Source organism: Salvelinus sp. IW2-2015, linkage group LG4q.2 (genome assembly GCF_002910315.2).
Source record: "Salvelinus sp. IW2-2015 linkage group LG4q.2, ASM291031v2, whole genome shotgun sequence".
Lineage (NCBI taxonomy): Eukaryota > Metazoa > Chordata > Actinopteri > Salmoniformes > Salmonidae > Salvelinus > Salvelinus sp. IW2-2015.
Window position 1 is genome coordinate 18,158,375 of NC_036843.1, and position 17,739 is coordinate 18,176,113.

The 17,739-nt window shown below is 44.9% G+C and overlaps 1 protein-coding gene across 2 annotated transcripts; it reads right to left on the reverse strand.

The window, feature by feature from the left end:
* Window positions 1-633: 633 nt before the first annotated feature.
* On the reverse strand, window positions 634-16,135 carry LOC111963423 (nuclear exosome regulator NRDE2). Of its 2 annotated transcripts, none has more exons than XM_070443419.1 (13): window positions 16,025-16,135; window positions 15,382-15,497; window positions 14,567-14,669; window positions 14,091-14,282; window positions 12,983-13,126; window positions 8,948-9,434; window positions 8,374-8,782; window positions 4,760-4,893; window positions 3,182-3,305; window positions 2,837-3,009; window positions 2,324-2,713; window positions 1,110-2,086; window positions 634-950 (listed from the first exon to the last, which is right to left on the reverse strand). In XM_070443419.1, the coding sequence occupies exons 2-13, from the start codon at window positions 15,470-15,472 to the stop codon at window positions 788-790; spliced, it is 3,387 nt and encodes a 1,128-aa protein (XP_070299520.1). In that variant the 5' UTR covers window positions 15,473-15,497; window positions 16,025-16,135; the 3' UTR covers window positions 634-787. The 2 variants fall into 2 exon arrangements, with proteins under 2 accessions (XP_070299520.1, XP_023842619.2); XM_023986851.2 differs by having other exon boundaries at window positions 635-950; window positions 14,091-14,285; window positions 16,025-16,133.
* Window positions 16,136-17,739: the final 1,604 nt, after the last annotated feature.

A 17,739-nucleotide genomic window follows, 5' to 3' on the forward strand; every position in this document is an offset into this window, starting at 1 on the left:
CACCAGACGTCAGCTACAACACACAATAAAACACCAGACGTCAGCTACAACACAATAAAACACCAGACGTCAGCTTCAGCACACAATAAAACACCAGACGTCAGCTTCAGCACACAAATAAAACACCTGACGTCAGCTTCAGCACACAATAAAACACCAGACGTCAGCTACAACACACAATAAAACACCTGACGTCAGCTACAACACAACAAACACCAGACGTCAGCTACAACACAACAATAAAAACACCAGACGTCAGCTACAACAACACAATAAAACACCAGACGTCAGCTACAACACACAAAAAACACCAGACGTCAGCTTCAGCACACAATAAAACACCTGACGTCAGCTTCAGCACACAATAAAACACCAGACGTCAGCTACAACACACAATAAAACACCAGACGTCAGCTACAACACACAATAAAGCACCAGACGTCAGCTACAACACACAATAAAACACCTGACGTCAGCTACAACACACCAGACGTCAGCTACAAACACAACAAACACCAGACGTCAGCTACAACACACAACAAAACACCAGACGTCAGCTACAACACACAACAAAACACCAGACGTCAGCTACAACACACAACAAAACACCTGACGTCAGCTACAACACACCAGACGTCAGCTACAACAGAACAAAACACCAGACGCCAGCTTCAGCCATACTTCCAAGTCTCCTTCATCCCTCGGCTGTTGGAACAAACCTGAGGTTCTGATAACTGCAATGATTTAAGGGTGTTTTAAAGAGGTGTCTTAACAGGAAGTTCATGTTTTAAAGAGGCGTCTTTTTTACCAGGAAGTTCATGTACATCCTCCACAGCAACGGACAGTGGACCCCGTGCTCTGTTGCTATGGCATTCTCAAACAGCGTGCGGATACGATTGCTCAGGCCGTTCTCTGGCAGGGTGGAGAGGGTGTCGCCATAACAACCAGACCTGCCAAGAAGAAAACAATAACTAATGAAAAAACTTCCACAAAATGAATTTAAATGTGAGCTACTACAGTAGTTCTATTCCTTTTTTGTGTTTGTGTGTTCTGTTATTGACATTAGATTAAGTGATACTGATTAGAGCCTTCATCTTCAGTGTTCTCACCTCTGAACAGAGTCCACTAGCTGCTTCCTTTGCTGCTCTGCGCTGATGGCGAACAGGCGTGGCACGACACTGGCACTAGCCTTGGTCACGCTGTGGAAGAAGCGGCGAGCCCTGCCGGCGCTGTGGTAGCGGTTCTCCACCTGCACATACAACTGCCACAGAGAAGTGCTGGAGGCAAAGTGGGCCAGGGCCGAGGTCAGCGCCAGTCTGATATGGCTAAGTGGGTARACGTTGGTGCTGGTGTGGTAGCGCAGCAGCGCCACCTGCTGGACAGCCAGGGCCTCACACTCTGAGACAGAGCTCAGTGTCTGTATGTCACACATAACTTCACTGCTAGCTGACTCCTGGGCTGACAGACTGGAGTGTTGCTCCAGCCTCTTCCTGGKCAGGTTGTAGACAGCATCAGCAGCATCGACCCCCACAGTCAGGTACTGGAATAGGGCGTAACACCCCACCAGACCTTTGACCCGCCTGGAGTTCTTGGATTGCCCCTGCCCCGCGGCCCCCTCCTCCAGCCCAGGCAGGGAGCTCACCACAGCCTGCTCATAGGCCTTCCTGGCCTTCAGCACGGCCACTGGAGCCAACTGTCCCAAGAAGGGGGCATACGAACTACCCTCTGCTAGCTTGGTGAGGATATAGACCGCTGGTGAAYACATGGCGGTCCTAACAATCGTCCCTGCCCCGCCCGTATCCCTTCGCCAGGCCTCCTCCACCTCCAGCTGGGCGTAGAGCAGGCAGAGGTCACACAGGGCAGGGTCTGCCAGCCCTCCTGCCACGCCCAGTCCCAGGGCTGTGTCYAACACCTTGTGGGCTTCGTCCAAATTCCCTAGCAGCCACTCCAAGTGGGCGTACTCCCTCCACAGGCTGAGGCGGCCCCGGTTCTCTGGCTCCTTCAGCAGSCGCTTGGCCAYGCGCTTGCTCCTCTTCCCCTGGGATTTCACACGCTTCTTGTTCCTGCCGCGCYCGCACCTCAGCACCTTAATGTTACATACAGAGGAAGGACAGGAGAGACATGAGCATTAGTGGAAGAATCTCAATGGAGAATGAGAGGGGGAAGGACACAAAGTTCAGCAATAAAATGGAATGAAAATACGTACATTTCATCCTGACTACAATTAACTTAAAATTCCTTCARGATTACCAAAGTAATTGAACTTGGCTGAGCATATGCTTGCCTGGCTCTAAAGCTTATAGCTGGGGTAACCTGGGTTTACCTTGAGCTTCTCATACTGGATCCAGTGTAGTGAGAGGACAGCTCTCTCCTGAGCAGAGAACAGAGGCAGAACCATCTGGAACACGTTGTCTACAAACTCCTCCCCCTGCTTACACAGCCCCACCCCCCTCCTGGCACCCTGCAGGGAGGTCATGTGACCCACGGGGCTGACCCCAGGAACAGGGAGGGCATAGGAGGTCAGTGGTGAGTCAGGGTGGTGAACATCCCCCAGTAGAGCCTGATCATCCAGCAGCAGGCTACAGGAGGGGGCGCTGTAACACGAAGTGTCAGCAGGCAGACCCAGGAAGTGCAGGAAGGACAGAAGAAGACATAGCTGGAGTTCTGGGCGGACAAGCCGGATCATAGACGGCCCAATGTCATCAAACAGCACCTACATAGAACACACACATGCAGGCAAGTGGTAAGACATAAATAGCAACAGTAGGAACCCATTTTGTAATGGTAGATATATCCCAGTTTTGGCACCYCTATCACCAGTAATCACAGCCAATACCTGTCGGTCCGGGTCCTCACAGTCCTCCACCGATTGGCCCTTGGTTTTGTCCGGCCTCCACGGCAGCCAATGGATGGCCTCACGTGACGTCTCCACATCCAACCAGATCCTCCACTTGGGCCAGGTTTTATCCTTCACCTCCAATTCCTCCTGATCTTCTTCATCTCCATCATCTGTCACACAGAGGTTCCAAAGGTTAACATTACAACACTATGACTTACGTCATCAAAACATCCTAATGTTATGCTGCTACTAGCGTAATTACAGTGTTATAACACAGAAATAAGAGCAACCATGTAGTGTTAGCACAGGTTTTAGTACAGACAAGGCTATAAAGTTGTTAACCTTGTTCACTGGGTTGGAGCCAGCCCCCTCTCTCRTGCTGGGTCATCCAGGCTCTCCATCCCCTGGCCCCTCTCTCCCCGACACGGGGCTCCCCACTGTCCCAGAATGGCTCAAAGAACTCCACCTGGAGGACCACAAAGGGCAAAGGCCAAAGGGATGGTTTAATACAACASAGATATTTATATCAATCCCTCAATACTACAGTAATTAATACTGTACAATCACACAGAMGGTGGAGGAGAGGGAATGTTGGGTATTTCAACAATGTAATAATTTGTAAACATATCATGTTTCATGGGTTGATGGGCAGTTGTCTCCATCTGCGCTGAGGTCAGCAGTTCCCCTGACAGGAAGAACAACAGACTGAACTGCAGGACAGCCTGCAGGACAATAACTAGATGGAATGAATTAGTCCCTCCATGGTAGTGCATGCCTCTCTCTGCTGTCAACACAGTGCTGGAGTGATCAGCAGACCAGACCTCCATGGAGAACAGCAGAAACTCATTACAGTGTGGAATAAAAGGTGGTCCTGTTTAATACTGCATTCGTTTCTGGAGGACACATTGCTTGGATCATTTTCTAATAATCAGATGATTACAGAGTACAGCCACATGGAGTCTCTCTCGTCATCGTTAAGATTAATTTATTTTGCCTGAAAAGGAGATCTTCTAATTACTTGGTGACGAATCCAAAAGCTGAAGGATTTTATATATCCATATAGTAATGTTAGATTTAGTGGCAGCGTTGGGATCCAACCTATTTACATTCTTATTAAATATCACTGTCTCTGAGACAAAAGACAGACAGAGCTTTGGGCATGTGTACTTCCAAATTCGGTACAGAAATCCTGTATGGTGTGATATCTTAACAATACAAAGCTCAATTGACCTAGACTATTTTCCAATAGCCACACTATCCATACCACTTGAAATGCATAGCCAATACATATTGCTTCATTATAGCGCTACGCTAGTATAGGCCTTGGAACAGAGACGTAGTGTTAAGGGACGGTCTCTCATCAACAAATACAACCCTGATCAATTAAAACAGTTAATGAAAGCTAATGCTGTGTTTACCATGCGGACACACACATAGCAACATGCCCTTGCTTCATTTGAGGTATTATACATTTAGAATTATTTCTCCATTATGTAATGTTGCTGGTGCTGGGAGGACAGTGAGCTGTGAGCCACTGCAGCATTTCTGACAGAAGAGCAACAGGCCATTATGTGTTCTCTCGAATTAGAATGTCCCACTGCTGGAAAAAATGTCTCTATTAAAACCTGGTCATGCATTTTAAAACGACCCCCTTAGCAAAGTTTCCATGTAGTGTGTAAAGTGACAAGGCCCAGACCAGTCTGAAGGGCACTCTCTGGAGGGCCCCAGCACTGCTTTAATGCCAGTGACAAAAAACAAACAGCATTGGTGCACTGGCTTTGGATAAACAGCCAATACAGTAACACCAATTCATCGTCAGTCTATTCTGGAGGGAGCTACCAGCTGTATATGAGTACAWGTGTTGGAACATGTGTGTTCTTTGCAGAGGAACTTGGGGAATGACTGTGTGTGTGTGTGTACCTGTTGTCTGGTGGGTAGGTCCTTGACAGTGTCTGGCTTGAAGAAGGTGAAGTCCAGTAGGCCCTGGAACAGACACACAGCTTTCTCTGAGTGGCCAGCCTGCCTGAGGAAATGACACTGCTGGAGGAAGATGGCTGCAGAGAGAGAGGAGAGAGCATACAATACCACATCATTAATTATAATTCCTCACACAGAGCACCCAGTTCAGTTCCAKCTATTAGAACCAGCAAGTGTGCATTAGTTTAGTATGAGCTCTTAAAGATTAATTCATTGAAAGATCCTCAAATAGTATGATGGTGAGAGATATCTCATGATAGGAAGAAAGTGAGAGATATCTTTTTTTAAAGTAATAACAGATAGATAATCTTCCCTGAATGAAAAATTCAGCAGGCGAATTAAAGCTGCACATCCCTGAGGTCACATGATATGTCAGCTTCTCAAAAGCTGTTTATTGCCCCTCACAGTAGRCTTCATTATTCTGAATAATTATCAAGTTATAATTAATGCAGCCGTCTCCTGCAGATGTTCCCTTTAATTTGGGGTTACATTGCCCTGACTTGTAACCTGGTCCCAGATCTGTTTGTGCTGTCAATGGCCATAGGAGTTMGCAAGACAGCACAAACAGATCTGGGACCAGGCTACKTGCCTTGTACTGCCAGTACAGAGACCGTCTGRATTTTCTAAAAGGAACCAAACAGTCAAAAAGACCAACAGTCTCCCTCAGAGGTCAGGTGGAGATATATGCTCAACACTGCAATGTAAYCAGAGGCTATGGTCAAATTTTAGTACATACGGCGTACATCTCCCACACTGTTTGATCCGTCCACAGTGCAGCTTCAGATATGCAAGAAATATGTACTATTCAACCACAAGAGGGAGTCTGGGACCATCATCTTATAACAGTAAAATCACACAAAAATTGAAGAGCTTCTGTATCTATTAGGTCGAGTTGAGAATACAAAAGATGTCATGAGTGATGACATACATGGATTGAACCTGAAACATCTAGCCTATTTTCTATGGTTGAACATAAATCAGCTAGCCTATTTTCTATGCCTGAAACAGCTAGCCTATTTTCTATGGTTGAACATAAATCAGCTAGCCTATTTTCTATGGTTGAACCTGAAACAGCTAGCCTATTTTCTATGAGTTGCAGTAGCTGAGCTATAAACCTAAATAGTTCCAGTATGTTCAATAAAATTCCAGGTGATTTCAATAAGCGAAGAATCACTGGATAACATCAAATCCATAACAGATTTTTCTACCCTTACATAACACTTAGCTGTGGTCAACAGATAGGACTGTTTGCGTGGGCTAAAGCAAGGTCCTGGGACCGAGTTTGGGAAACCCTGGGCTAAAGAATGTGAGGCACTCGCTTCTGTTTCTGATTGTTTAAACCTTCTCATTACCTTACCATTATTTTTCATTAAATTAAGGCTGTACTCTAAATGCTCCTGGAGTGCATCCCATCCTTATCATTGTTCAGCAGGCTAAAGCCCTGACAAGACAGTTCCATGTCCAGCKCAGCAGCCCAGACTGACCACTGGCCAGCTAGTCTAACTAGATGATAGATTCATTAGGCTAATTGAGGGGCAGATGCCAGAGGGCCAGGAGGCTAGTCCAGGACTGTAGTACTCATATCATGGCTCAGCAGCATGGACACTGGAGTGGACATCCATGATCCTCTCTCCCTTTCTCACCCTCCTTCTCCCCTAGTCCATCTGTTCCTCATCTCCTGTCAGTGGTCAGAAACATTACGCAGCACAAACCTGTTTAGGGGTCTGTTCAGGAGAATGAAAGATGTTATAGAACATTGCAGATAGATGTGTACTGTGTAAAACAGATATAATTGTCAGTCATTGGGGAAAAGGAATCTTGTCAGTTCTATTTATGACAMTTCTAGCTGCAAAATTCCACATTTGCCTACTGAACGAGGCCCTGTGCCACACCCACAGACATCTGGCAATGACATCATGATACATATAACCAGTTAGCTAGCCAGCTAATTAAATTTAGTCTGTCACGACAGATTATAACCACATCAAATCCATACCAAAGACTTCTGAAAGGAGTTTAAAGGAGATACAGTGCCGTGAAAAAGTATTGTCCCCTTTCTGATTTTCTATATTTTTTATACTGAATGCTATCTTAAACCAATATCTAATATTAGATCAAGGGAACAGAGTTTACAAATAACACCCCAAAAAATTTATACTTATTTATTTATTTAATTAACAATATTATGCAACACTCAATTCCCCTGTGTGAAAAGGTAATTGCCACCTTACACTCAATAACTGGTTGTGCCATCTTTAGCTGCAATGACTGCAACSAAATGCTTTCTGTAGTTGTTGATCAGTCTCTCGCATGGCTGTGGAGGAATTTTGGCCCATTCTTGCAMGTAGAGCTGCTTTAACTCAGCGACATTTGTGAGTTTTCAAGCATGAACTATTCGTTTAAAATRCTGCCACAACATCTCAATTGGGATTAGGTCGGGACTTTGACTAGGCCATTCCAAAACTTCAAATGTGTTGCTTTTTAACCATTTTCATGTAGACTTAATTTTGTGTTTTGGATCATTGTCTTCCTACATCACCCAGCTGCGCTTCAGCTCACAGACGGATTGSCRGACATTCTCCTGTAGAATTATCTGATACAGAGCAGAATTCATGGTTCCTTCTATTAAGGCAAGTCGTCCAGAACCTGAGGCAGCAAAGCATCTCCAAACCATCACACTACCACCACCATGCTTGACCGTTGGTATGAGGTTCTTACTGTGGAATGCAGTGTTTGGTTTTCGTCAGACTTAAATGGGATCCATCTCATCCAAAAAGTTGAGTCAAGTTTGCCAAAAAACACCTGGAAGCACTTGAATGATCATCAAGACTCTTGGAAGAATGTTCTATGGCCAGATGATTAATAGTGTAACTTTTTGGGTGTACGGGGTCAATTACTTTTTCACACAGGGAATTGGGTGTTGCATAACTTTGTTATGTGATACATAAAATAAGTAGKACTTTTTTTGTTATTTGCAAACTCAGGTTCCCTTTATCTAATATTAGGTTTTGGTTAAAGATCTGATWATTAAGTTTGAAAAATATGCAAAAATAGGGAAAATKYGAAATGGGGCAAATACTTTTTCACAACACTATACATAAGCACACACACACTCCAGCAGAGACAACAGCACCTTTCACTTCCAATAGAATGACAACTAATCCACTCTTCTCTTCAACTCTTATGGTCACAGACACAGTCCAAACATGCATAATGAACCACATACAGTTCAATACAGCAGCAGGACAGGACACAATGACAAGGGGAAACCTGAACCATAATACTCGCTCTCTGCTCGCCTCTACAAATATTTACATTGGCTAATGCTTCTCAAGTTTCAGACCCTCTGCGAGCCATGTGCCAGTGAATAAAAGATGAGAAAGCAAAAACCAATGACTTTCCATCACAACCAAACAGAACAAGTTTGTGAGTTAGTGCACATTTCAGTAGTCCTCTGTCTATAATGTAGAAGCTATCTCTGGGGAAAAGTCCTTAATAAGTTATTCATACAAACATTATTATATATAAAGTATATAGTATGTGGCTTGGACCATTACCCAMCATGTGTTCATCAGTGCCCGGCAGCACCTGGTGAGAAACCATGCTCCCATCCTGCACCGCCGCCAGCGTGCTCAGACACTTCCCGTATACCGTGTTGACCTTTGACACGGAGAAGGTACTGAAGTGGCTCTGCATGAACAGCAGGTACTTCCTCCACAGGGGGGCGCTGTTGGGGTGCAGGAACACCAGCTTTTTCCACTCCTTCAGCAGGGCTGCCGGCTCCCACAGCTCCCTACAGAGCCGCAGTCGCTCCAGCTTCAGTTCCACGCAGCTCGGGTTATTCTCCACTGCTCGATCCAAAATGGCTACCTTCTTCTCCAGCGTCGCCCMCACTGACCTCTTCCGCCGCTCGGTCTCGTTCTCAGAGATGTCACCAAACACCCCAGGCGCCCCAGCTACCTCGTCCTGTAATACAGTTCTGGACGTTATTATGTGATTTGTTGTATCAAGATACATGCCAGGGACTGGAATTTTGTCCCGGAAAAACTCTTGGCCCTACTAAAATGTAATGTGATTTGAAGGGACTGATTGGTGTGGTGTGTAATTATGGCATTTTAACATTGAGTATACCTGGAAGAGGACAAACTGAAGCCAGGTGTGTGTGTCTGTGGGGGTTTCCCTCAGCCTCCTGTTGAAGTCCTCCACCCGTTCAGCCAGCATGACGGCAGCATTGTCCCTGGGAGTAGAAGGTTGTTCCTCTGCCRTGCCATGCTCCGCCTTCCCCTTCCCCTGGAGCCACAGGGAGGTGGAGGAGTCATACACCCCCAGGGGGTTGACCCAGGAGCCCTGGCCTTTGGCAGAGGCACCCCCCTCTGCCTCACCTTCCAGACAGGAGGGCACAGGGATGAAGGGTAAGGTGGTGGTGGTGCACTCTTGTGGAGGTCTGGGCAGRGTGGGTTTGCCATCAGACATCAGCAGCTGGCGGACGGTGGGGGAGAAGTAGCGGTTGGGTCTCTGTCTCCTGTCCACTCTCTTCTTCTCTGGGCCAGACTCAGCCCAGCTCACGGCCTGAGACCGCAGGTCCAAACCCAGAGAGGAAGAGCCTTTCCTTTTGTACCTTTAAAGACATTACAATCATTACAGTCATATGTAGAATCCCTGTAAAGAGAAACAGCAATGTATTGAGAGCGTTTTGAACTGGGGTGCAGCTCAGTAAGGGAGGGCAGGGAGAGAAAGAGAGAGAAAAGAAGAAATAAACAGAATTGTCTGCGTCACCTGACCTCCTCCAAAAAGGAAGTCCCTCTGCAGCAATACACCAAGCACCAGTCCAATCATGGCTATATTGATCACATTTCACTTAACTTGCTGTGGTGTGTGTGTATTGACTACACATTAAACCCGATATCATCTGAAACTCAATTTGTTGCCCTTGTGTAGTTAATAAAAAGATCAGTGGGTCCTACTACACCGCTTCTGTGGACATGCATACCTATATAGACACATACTTAGAAATATGCTAATGAAGACAACTATACTCAGAAGCAAACMGAGTTAAAAGAAGACACTACATGGCCAAAAGTATGTGGACACCTCCTCGTTGAACATCTCATTCCAAACTCATYGGRGTTAATATGGAGTTGGTCCCCATATGCTGCTATAACAGCCTCCACTCTTCTGGGAAGGCTTTCCACTTGATYTTGGAACATTGCTGCAGGGACTTGCTTCCATTCAGCCACAAGAGCAATAGGGATGTCGGGCACTGATATTGGGCGATTAGGCCTGGCTRGCAGTCAGCGTTCCAATTCATCCCAAAGGTGTTAGATGGGCTTGAGGTCAGGGCTCTGTGCAGGCCAGTCAAGCTCTTCCACACCGATCTCGACAAACCGTCTCTGTATAGACCTCGCTTTGTGCACAGGGCATTGTCATGCTGAAACAGGAAAGGGCATTTCCCCAACTATTGCCKCAAAATTGGAAGCACAGAATTGTCAAGAATGTCATGTATGCTGAAGAGTCAAGATTTCCCMTCACTGGAACTAAGGGGCCTAGTCCGAACCATGAAAAACAGCCCCAAACCATGATTCACTATGCCACTACGCATTCGGCAGGTAGCGTTCTCCTGGCATCCGCCAAACCCAGATTCGTCCATCGGACTGGCACATGGCGTGATTCATCACTCCAGAGAACGCGCTTCCACTGCTCCAGAGTCCAATGGCTGCGAGCTATACACCACTCCAGCCGACGCTTGTTATTGCGCATGGTGATCAGAGGCGTGTGTGCGGCTGCTCGGCCATGGAAACCCATTTCATGAAGCTCCCGACAAACAGTCATTGTGCTGACGTTGCTTCCAGYGGCAGTTTGGAACTCGGTAGTGAGTGTTGCAACTGAGGACAGARGATTTTTAAACGCTACGTGCCGCCAGTGCCGTTCTGTGAGRTTGTGTGGCCTACTACTTCGCGGCTGAGCCGTGTTTGCTCCTAGACTTTTCCACTTCACAATAACAGCACTTACGGGTGACCGGGACAGCTCTAGCAGAGCAGAAATTTGACTGACTTGTTGGAAAAGGTGGCATCCTATGACAGTGCCATGTTGAAAGTCACTGAGCTCTTCAGTGAGGCCATTCTACTGCCAATGTTTGTTTATGGAGATTGCATGGCTGTGTGCTCGATTTATACACCTGGTGTGGCTGAAATAGCCAAATCCACTAATAMGAAGGGGTGTCCATATAGTGTACAGTGCATTCGGAAAGTATTCAGACCCCATCCCTTTTTCCACATTTTGTTTTGTTACAGCCTTATTCTAAAATTGACAGTGCATGTCAGAGCAAAAACCAAGTCATGAGGTCAAAGGAATTGTCCGTAGAGCTCCAAGASAGGATTGTGTGGAGGCACAGATCTGGGGAAGGGTACCAAAAAAATGTCTGTGGCATTGAAGGTCCCCAAAAACACAGTGGCCTCCATTATTCTTAAATGGAAGAACTTTGGGACCACCAAGACTCTTCCGAGAGCTGGCCGCCCGGCCAAACTGAGCAATCGGGGGAAAAGGGCCTTGAACCCGATGARCACTCTGATGGAGCTCCAGAGTTCTTCTGTGGAGATGGGAGAACCTTCCAGAAGGACAACCATRTCTGCAGCACTCCACCAATCAGGCCTTTATGGTACAGTGGCCAAACGGAAACCACTCCTCAGTAAAAGGCTCGTGACAGCCTGCTTGGAGTTTAGCAAAAGGCACCTAAAGGACTCTGACCATGAGAAATAAGATTCTCTGGTCTGATGAAACTAAGATTCAACTCTTTGGCCTSAATGCCAAGTGTCACATCTGGAGGAAACTTGGCACCATCCCTATYGTGAAGCATGGTGGTYGCAGCATCATCATGCTGTGGGGATGTTTTTCAGCGGCAGGGACTGGGAGACTAGTCAGGATCGAGGGAAAGATGAACGGAGCAAAGTACAGAGAGCCTTGATGAAAACCTGCTCCAGAGTGATCAAGACCTCAGACTGGGGTGAAGATTCACCTTCCAACAGGAAAACGACCCTAAGCACACAAACAAGACAATGCAGGAGTGGCTTCGGGACAAGTCTTTAAATGTCCTTGAGTGGCCCAGCCAGAGCCAACTGAAAATAGCTGTGCAGCYATGCTCCCCATCCAACCTGACAGAGCTTGAGAAGATCTGCAGAGAAGAATGTGAGAAACTCCACAAATACAGGTGTGSCAAGCTTGTACCGTCATACCCAAGAAGACTCAAGGCTGTAATCACTGCCAAAGGTGCTTCAACAAAGTACAGAGTAAAGGGTCTGAATACTTATGGAAATTTGATATTTCTGGGGTGGTTTTATAATAAATTTGCACAAAATAATTTTGGGGGATTTGTGTGTAGATTGATGAGGGGYAAAAACTATTTAATCAATTTTAGAATAAGGCTGTAATGTAACAAAATGTGGAAAAGGGGTCTGAATACTTTCCCGAATGCACTGTACGTATGGCAACAATATATACCCCACGGCGAGCGTACATCCTAGGCACGTCATTATTCAACTCACTATGTAGGGCATAGAGTGCGCTCTGACAGGAAGGAAGGAATTTACAGCAGTTAAAAGCTTTGATTTCAGCACCCTGACTGTGACTGCGGGCTGAGGGCAGTCAGAGGGCTGAAGTAGTAAAACCACCTGTGAGAGATGGATTACTGCAGCACTGCAGACAGAAAACTCTGRGCAGCTTTTATTATCACCCCCCCAACCCCGCCCCCACCCTCTGGCCACCCAAACCCCCGTGTGATGATGTGTACTGTAATGGAGCTGACTGACTCCCTCTCTGACTGACCTTGCGTTGGGAGCAGAACCAGGCTGGGGGGTAAACTAAACACTGCTGGCCAACAGATACCCTTTCAACACTATCGTGCCAACTTGAACCGTATGGTTATTTTCGCATTGTCCTTTCCAGCGCGCGTCCAGCAACAGTGGTGGATGCGCAGCCAGGCCAGTGCAGTATAGCTCAGCTCTGTCCAGCTCAATGGTGTGGACAGGGTAAGAGTGCGTTGATGATGGCTGACGGACAGCTACACCAGAGCTGAGATGGCAGTAATGGTGGTGGTGCAGAGGTGAGGGGTGTTAGAGTGGGGAGGCGGAGGGTGGAAGGTGGTGCAGCGGAGGTGGAAGGAAGATTACCTACCTAGCGATATCTCCTCTGTAAAGTGATTTGTACTCCCAGTTGGCACGGTCTGCTCTCCTGTCCACGCAGAAGGGCCGATCGGTGGGGGTCTGGAGGTCATCCAACCACACAAAAGACCCCTCCACCTGAAACTGCGCCTCCTCACTACAGACAGAGATAGTCAGGATCAATGCAGAGTATAGGCCACACCTCTAAAGAGGGGTGGGTGACGTAGCGAGCCAGCGTTTTCATGATTGGAACAAAAGACAATATAGGGTTAGTGGTGCTACCTCACACAAACATGATGCCATAATGGAAATTGATAAGAAAGCTTTTCATAAAACACACATAATCGTTAAACATTGACAGTACAGTAACAGATTAGTCGTTAAATATTGCCAGTACAGTACAGATAAAAAATAATGGCAACATTAGGATAATTTGGAGGAGCCAGTCCTTGAATTGAAGGAAGAGAGACAGGTGTGTGTGTGTGTGTGTGTGTGTGTGTGTGTGTGTGTGTGTGTGTGTGTGTGTGGACGTGTTTAACTATTCTTGTGGGGACCAGAACTCTCCACAAGAATAGTAAGCCGAACAAAAATTTGACCAACTGGGGACATTTTGTTAGTCCCCACGAGGTCAAATGCTATTTCTAGGGGGTTTAGGGTRAAGGTTAGAATTAGTGTTAGAATTATGTTAAGGGTTAGTTTTAGGGTTAAAGTTAGGGTTAGGGTAAGAGTACGGGTGGGGGGTAATTTCATTGGCAGCTCAGAGACTAGCCAGGCTTGCTGTCGCAGTTGAATTCAGAGTTTGAGGCAAGAAGAGCTACTCCAACTGGCAGTCAGCCAAGACCCCCAGAGTATAATTCCCCTAATCCATTGAGCCACAGACAATGAATCTCCCTCCTACCTGGCAACACTTACACCCTAAAACAGAACAACTACTACAGTAATACCAGCCATGGGCAAGTATTTAAAAAAGCATCTTACGGTAGGAGTGCTGGTCTAGGATCAATCCCCCCCTGTCCAAACACTCTTATTCATTATGATATAAATTGCAAAACTGATCATATATATTCCTACTAGAGCATGTATCCTGGGTGTCACTGGGAACAAAATTAGTGAGGTCATACCTGGGAGGAGTGCTCTCAGCCTTTTTTAAGAGGTCACTGGGGTAGATAGTATCTGAATCTGAGCCACTGCTTGCTGGAGAGGGTTCTCCACTCTTCTTCTTGTGCTTCTTCTTTTTCTTCTTCTTCTTCTCCTTCTTTTTCTTCTTGTTGGATTGGACGTCATTCTTATCCTCCCTCTCTGGTATAACGAGTCTGCTGAGAAATGTTAGTAGTATACATTTAAGTACAAATATCACAAGCTGTTGATTTTGGGGTGAAACTACAGATCATATGTTCCCACAAAAGTATAAGATATTTGGAGGTAAACTTCTTATAATTGTGTAGTAAAATTCAAAGCTACTCAATAAAACCTCCAGTGCTTCTCAAAGGGGCAGAATGCCTTATCCTGTCTCCTGTACAATGGAGCATGTAATACTATTGAGTCACAGTGAAAGGGAAATAATTGAATAACGATTAAACACGTATGATAATAACACCTTGTTTCTGCCGATTGTGTTTCGTTGGCCTTCTCAGTAGCTCGTTGGTGAAGAGAAAGAGCGTCGTCAGTGCGGAAACTTTGATTGCTCAGCCATTCTAGTTCTGAGGAGAGAGAAGAGGAATGTCAAATCAATCGCAATCAGTTCTCTAGGGCTTTTAAGCACAGGAATTAATCAGGTTTGGCGACAGCTTTTTTCAGAAGGAAGCCCACTGATACAGTAAATGCACTAAAGATAAAATAGTTCTATGTCAAAGAGTTGTCATATCGCATTGTGCCAATGGGTTTAGAGTTGAATTTTATAAGGACATTATATAGTACAGTTAGATTAAGGTTATGGTGAGGGCCCGATGGGCCAATGCACTGCTGACCTACAGTAAGTGAGTGTAGGTACATTGTTTATCATGCTTACTCACTTGGCCACACCAAATCAAATCAAATGTATTTATATAGCCCTTCTTACATCAGCTGATATCTCAAAGTGCTGTACAGAAACCCAGCCTAAAACCCCAAACAGCAAGCAATGCAGGTGTAGAACCACTGAGTAACTAACGTTAATGTTTATCAAATTATAGCTACGGATGCATATTTTGGGGGATGTTATGTTACGAGCAAAGACACTTAGCTAGCTATAGTATAATTGTGTTGTGACCAATGAAGCTAACAAGCTAGCAAAACTAGGACACGGACACTTTCAAGCAGGAACGTTACACTTAGGTTTAATTTCACTAGATCTCTCTTTGAAAAGCCGTCACAGAACGGTGGCTAACTGGTTGACACATCCACTAAACATAAATAAACATTTGTGGGTCTTACCTTTAGGTGCATTCTCAGCTTTTGTATTTGATAATCCTGCAAAAGCTGGAAATAGTGCCATGTTGATAGCTCTGCGTGTAAACAGTCGCATGAATATGACGTCATCTCGAACGCGCCTGTGGTTTGTTGGAGAGGTAGAATTTTAGGAATCGCATAATTTTAGGCTGCTAAAATCCTGTTCTATTGAATGCAAATTGTATGATTTAGTTTGGCTTATTTATTCTTGAGCATGGGCACACAAACTCACTTCCATAGACTGATTAAACCGTGAATATGCCTGGGACATATTAATTGTTGCAGACTGCGAMATTATTGCCTAAAAGTAAATCTTAGTTTGAATGCAGTAGTTTAATTCACAAAATAGACTCAATCAGCACAGGATTTCTAATATTTTAATTATATATTCCCTCATTGATACACCTGTCATTTTCAATTCCGCGACTAAAAGTAAATAGTTCCGTGTATGCTTGCGGTGACCAATCTCCGATCACCACCATTCCTCCCAAAAAACGAATCGAGCCCCTGCCAGATGAGGATGTATGATTTTGAGGAACTAGACAGACTGAAAAAAACGTCTTGTCGACAGCAATAATTATAGTATTACAAAATGATCTGTGATACAAAGTAGACTGTCCGGCCATACCGTTTTCCTAAACCACTCGGGTAATATTAGGCGCCATTGCTTGACGCATTGCAGATCCAACGTAGCCAATCCTGGGCTCCCGTACAATGAGCAGAATATTGCAGGTCCACTGTATCCAATGAGAAGCGCCGTCTCAAAAACAACTGCAATTTCTCCAGCGTCAACAGACACTGGCCAGTGTATTTGAGTATTCTTCCGCAGAGATAAAACAGTGCGTTGCATAAAGTAGAGCGCCATGTTCCAGCTCGAGCGCATCAGAAACCGTTAAATACATAGGCACGGGATGCAGTGAGTAGTCACTGGACAGACCGGAATGTGTCGAATTATACTACAGCTGCACTGTTGGCCACATGACCAAAGCCAATGTCACAACTTATTGTGTGCCTATGTATGTCAATCATTTACAGATTTTTGTATTTACTGTTTCGTTTGTAAATATGACACCTTATTAGGTTTGAGTTTTTTTATAATCACAAAACAGCATGCAGAATTTGGATAATCAACCTAGCAATTATTTTCATAACCTGATCAATTTACAAATGCATGAACTGAATATATGCTTTTCACTTTATTTGAGAATAATAAAATATAGGCTATAGATATTGAATAGTGATCCCCTGAAGGCATGCTCCTTGTAATTTCATTATTAGAAGAAATTATATATTTCGGATATCATGACAAATGCTGAAAACAAGTTGATTCTGAGTTTGAAAAAACATTGGAAATAAATATGACATTTTCATCAGTTTTATAGCCAAACAGGCCAACTACAAAACTGCATTATTGGTCATTTTTGTCAATGACTGATATTGGGTAATGAATATTAATTCAATATGACAAATAGGCTAGCCTAAATAAATCTCTTATTATCACCATCGGCCTATTTTTTTTAAAGTAATAATGTAATGCATATTTCATAGCATCAAATATCATGAAGTGATGATTGAATGCCAGCTATTCTACCAACAACATCTTATGTGCGCTTTTTATTTTTAATACTRTGTCTGGTGTTGCTTATCTCCAATGCAACAATAACTCAAGGAATGGCTGGTCAAATGCAAATGTATTAARATATGAGTAGGAGTACTTGTACCAGTAAGTGTCAGATACTGTCTGTATGAAAMAATAAATAAACACATTTGGTGAGTGCTTATATTTGTCCTATTTCACATATGTAGGCTACAAGTGTGTATTATATGCATATGTGAATTGGAAATGTTTCTTTTTTTTGTATATCCCAACTCCCATGAGACACTCTTGGAGAGTATATCAACAGCTACCCTGGAGCAATTAGGGTTAAGTGCCTTGGCAGTTTGTTCACATTGTCGGCTCTGGGATTCAAACTAGTGACCCTTTGGTTACTGGCCCAATGCTCTTACCGCTAGGCTTCCTGCCGCCAAAGGCAAATTGTCACTGGTCTGTGTTGTTCTATGTGTGTGGCTTTAGGTTTTTGTGCCACTGCACTGTACACTGTCCTCTCAGCACATATCAAAGCTGCAGGCTAAAGTAAAATCTAGACTTGGTTTCCTCTATCGTAATCGCTCCTCTTTCACCCCAGCTGCCGAACTAACCRTYATTCAGATTGCCATTTTACGCATGCTAGATTACGGAGAAGTAATTTATAGATCGGCAGGTAAGGGTGCTCTCGAGCGACTAGATGTCATTTACCATTCGGCCATCWGATTTGCCACCAATGCTCCTTGTAGGACACATCA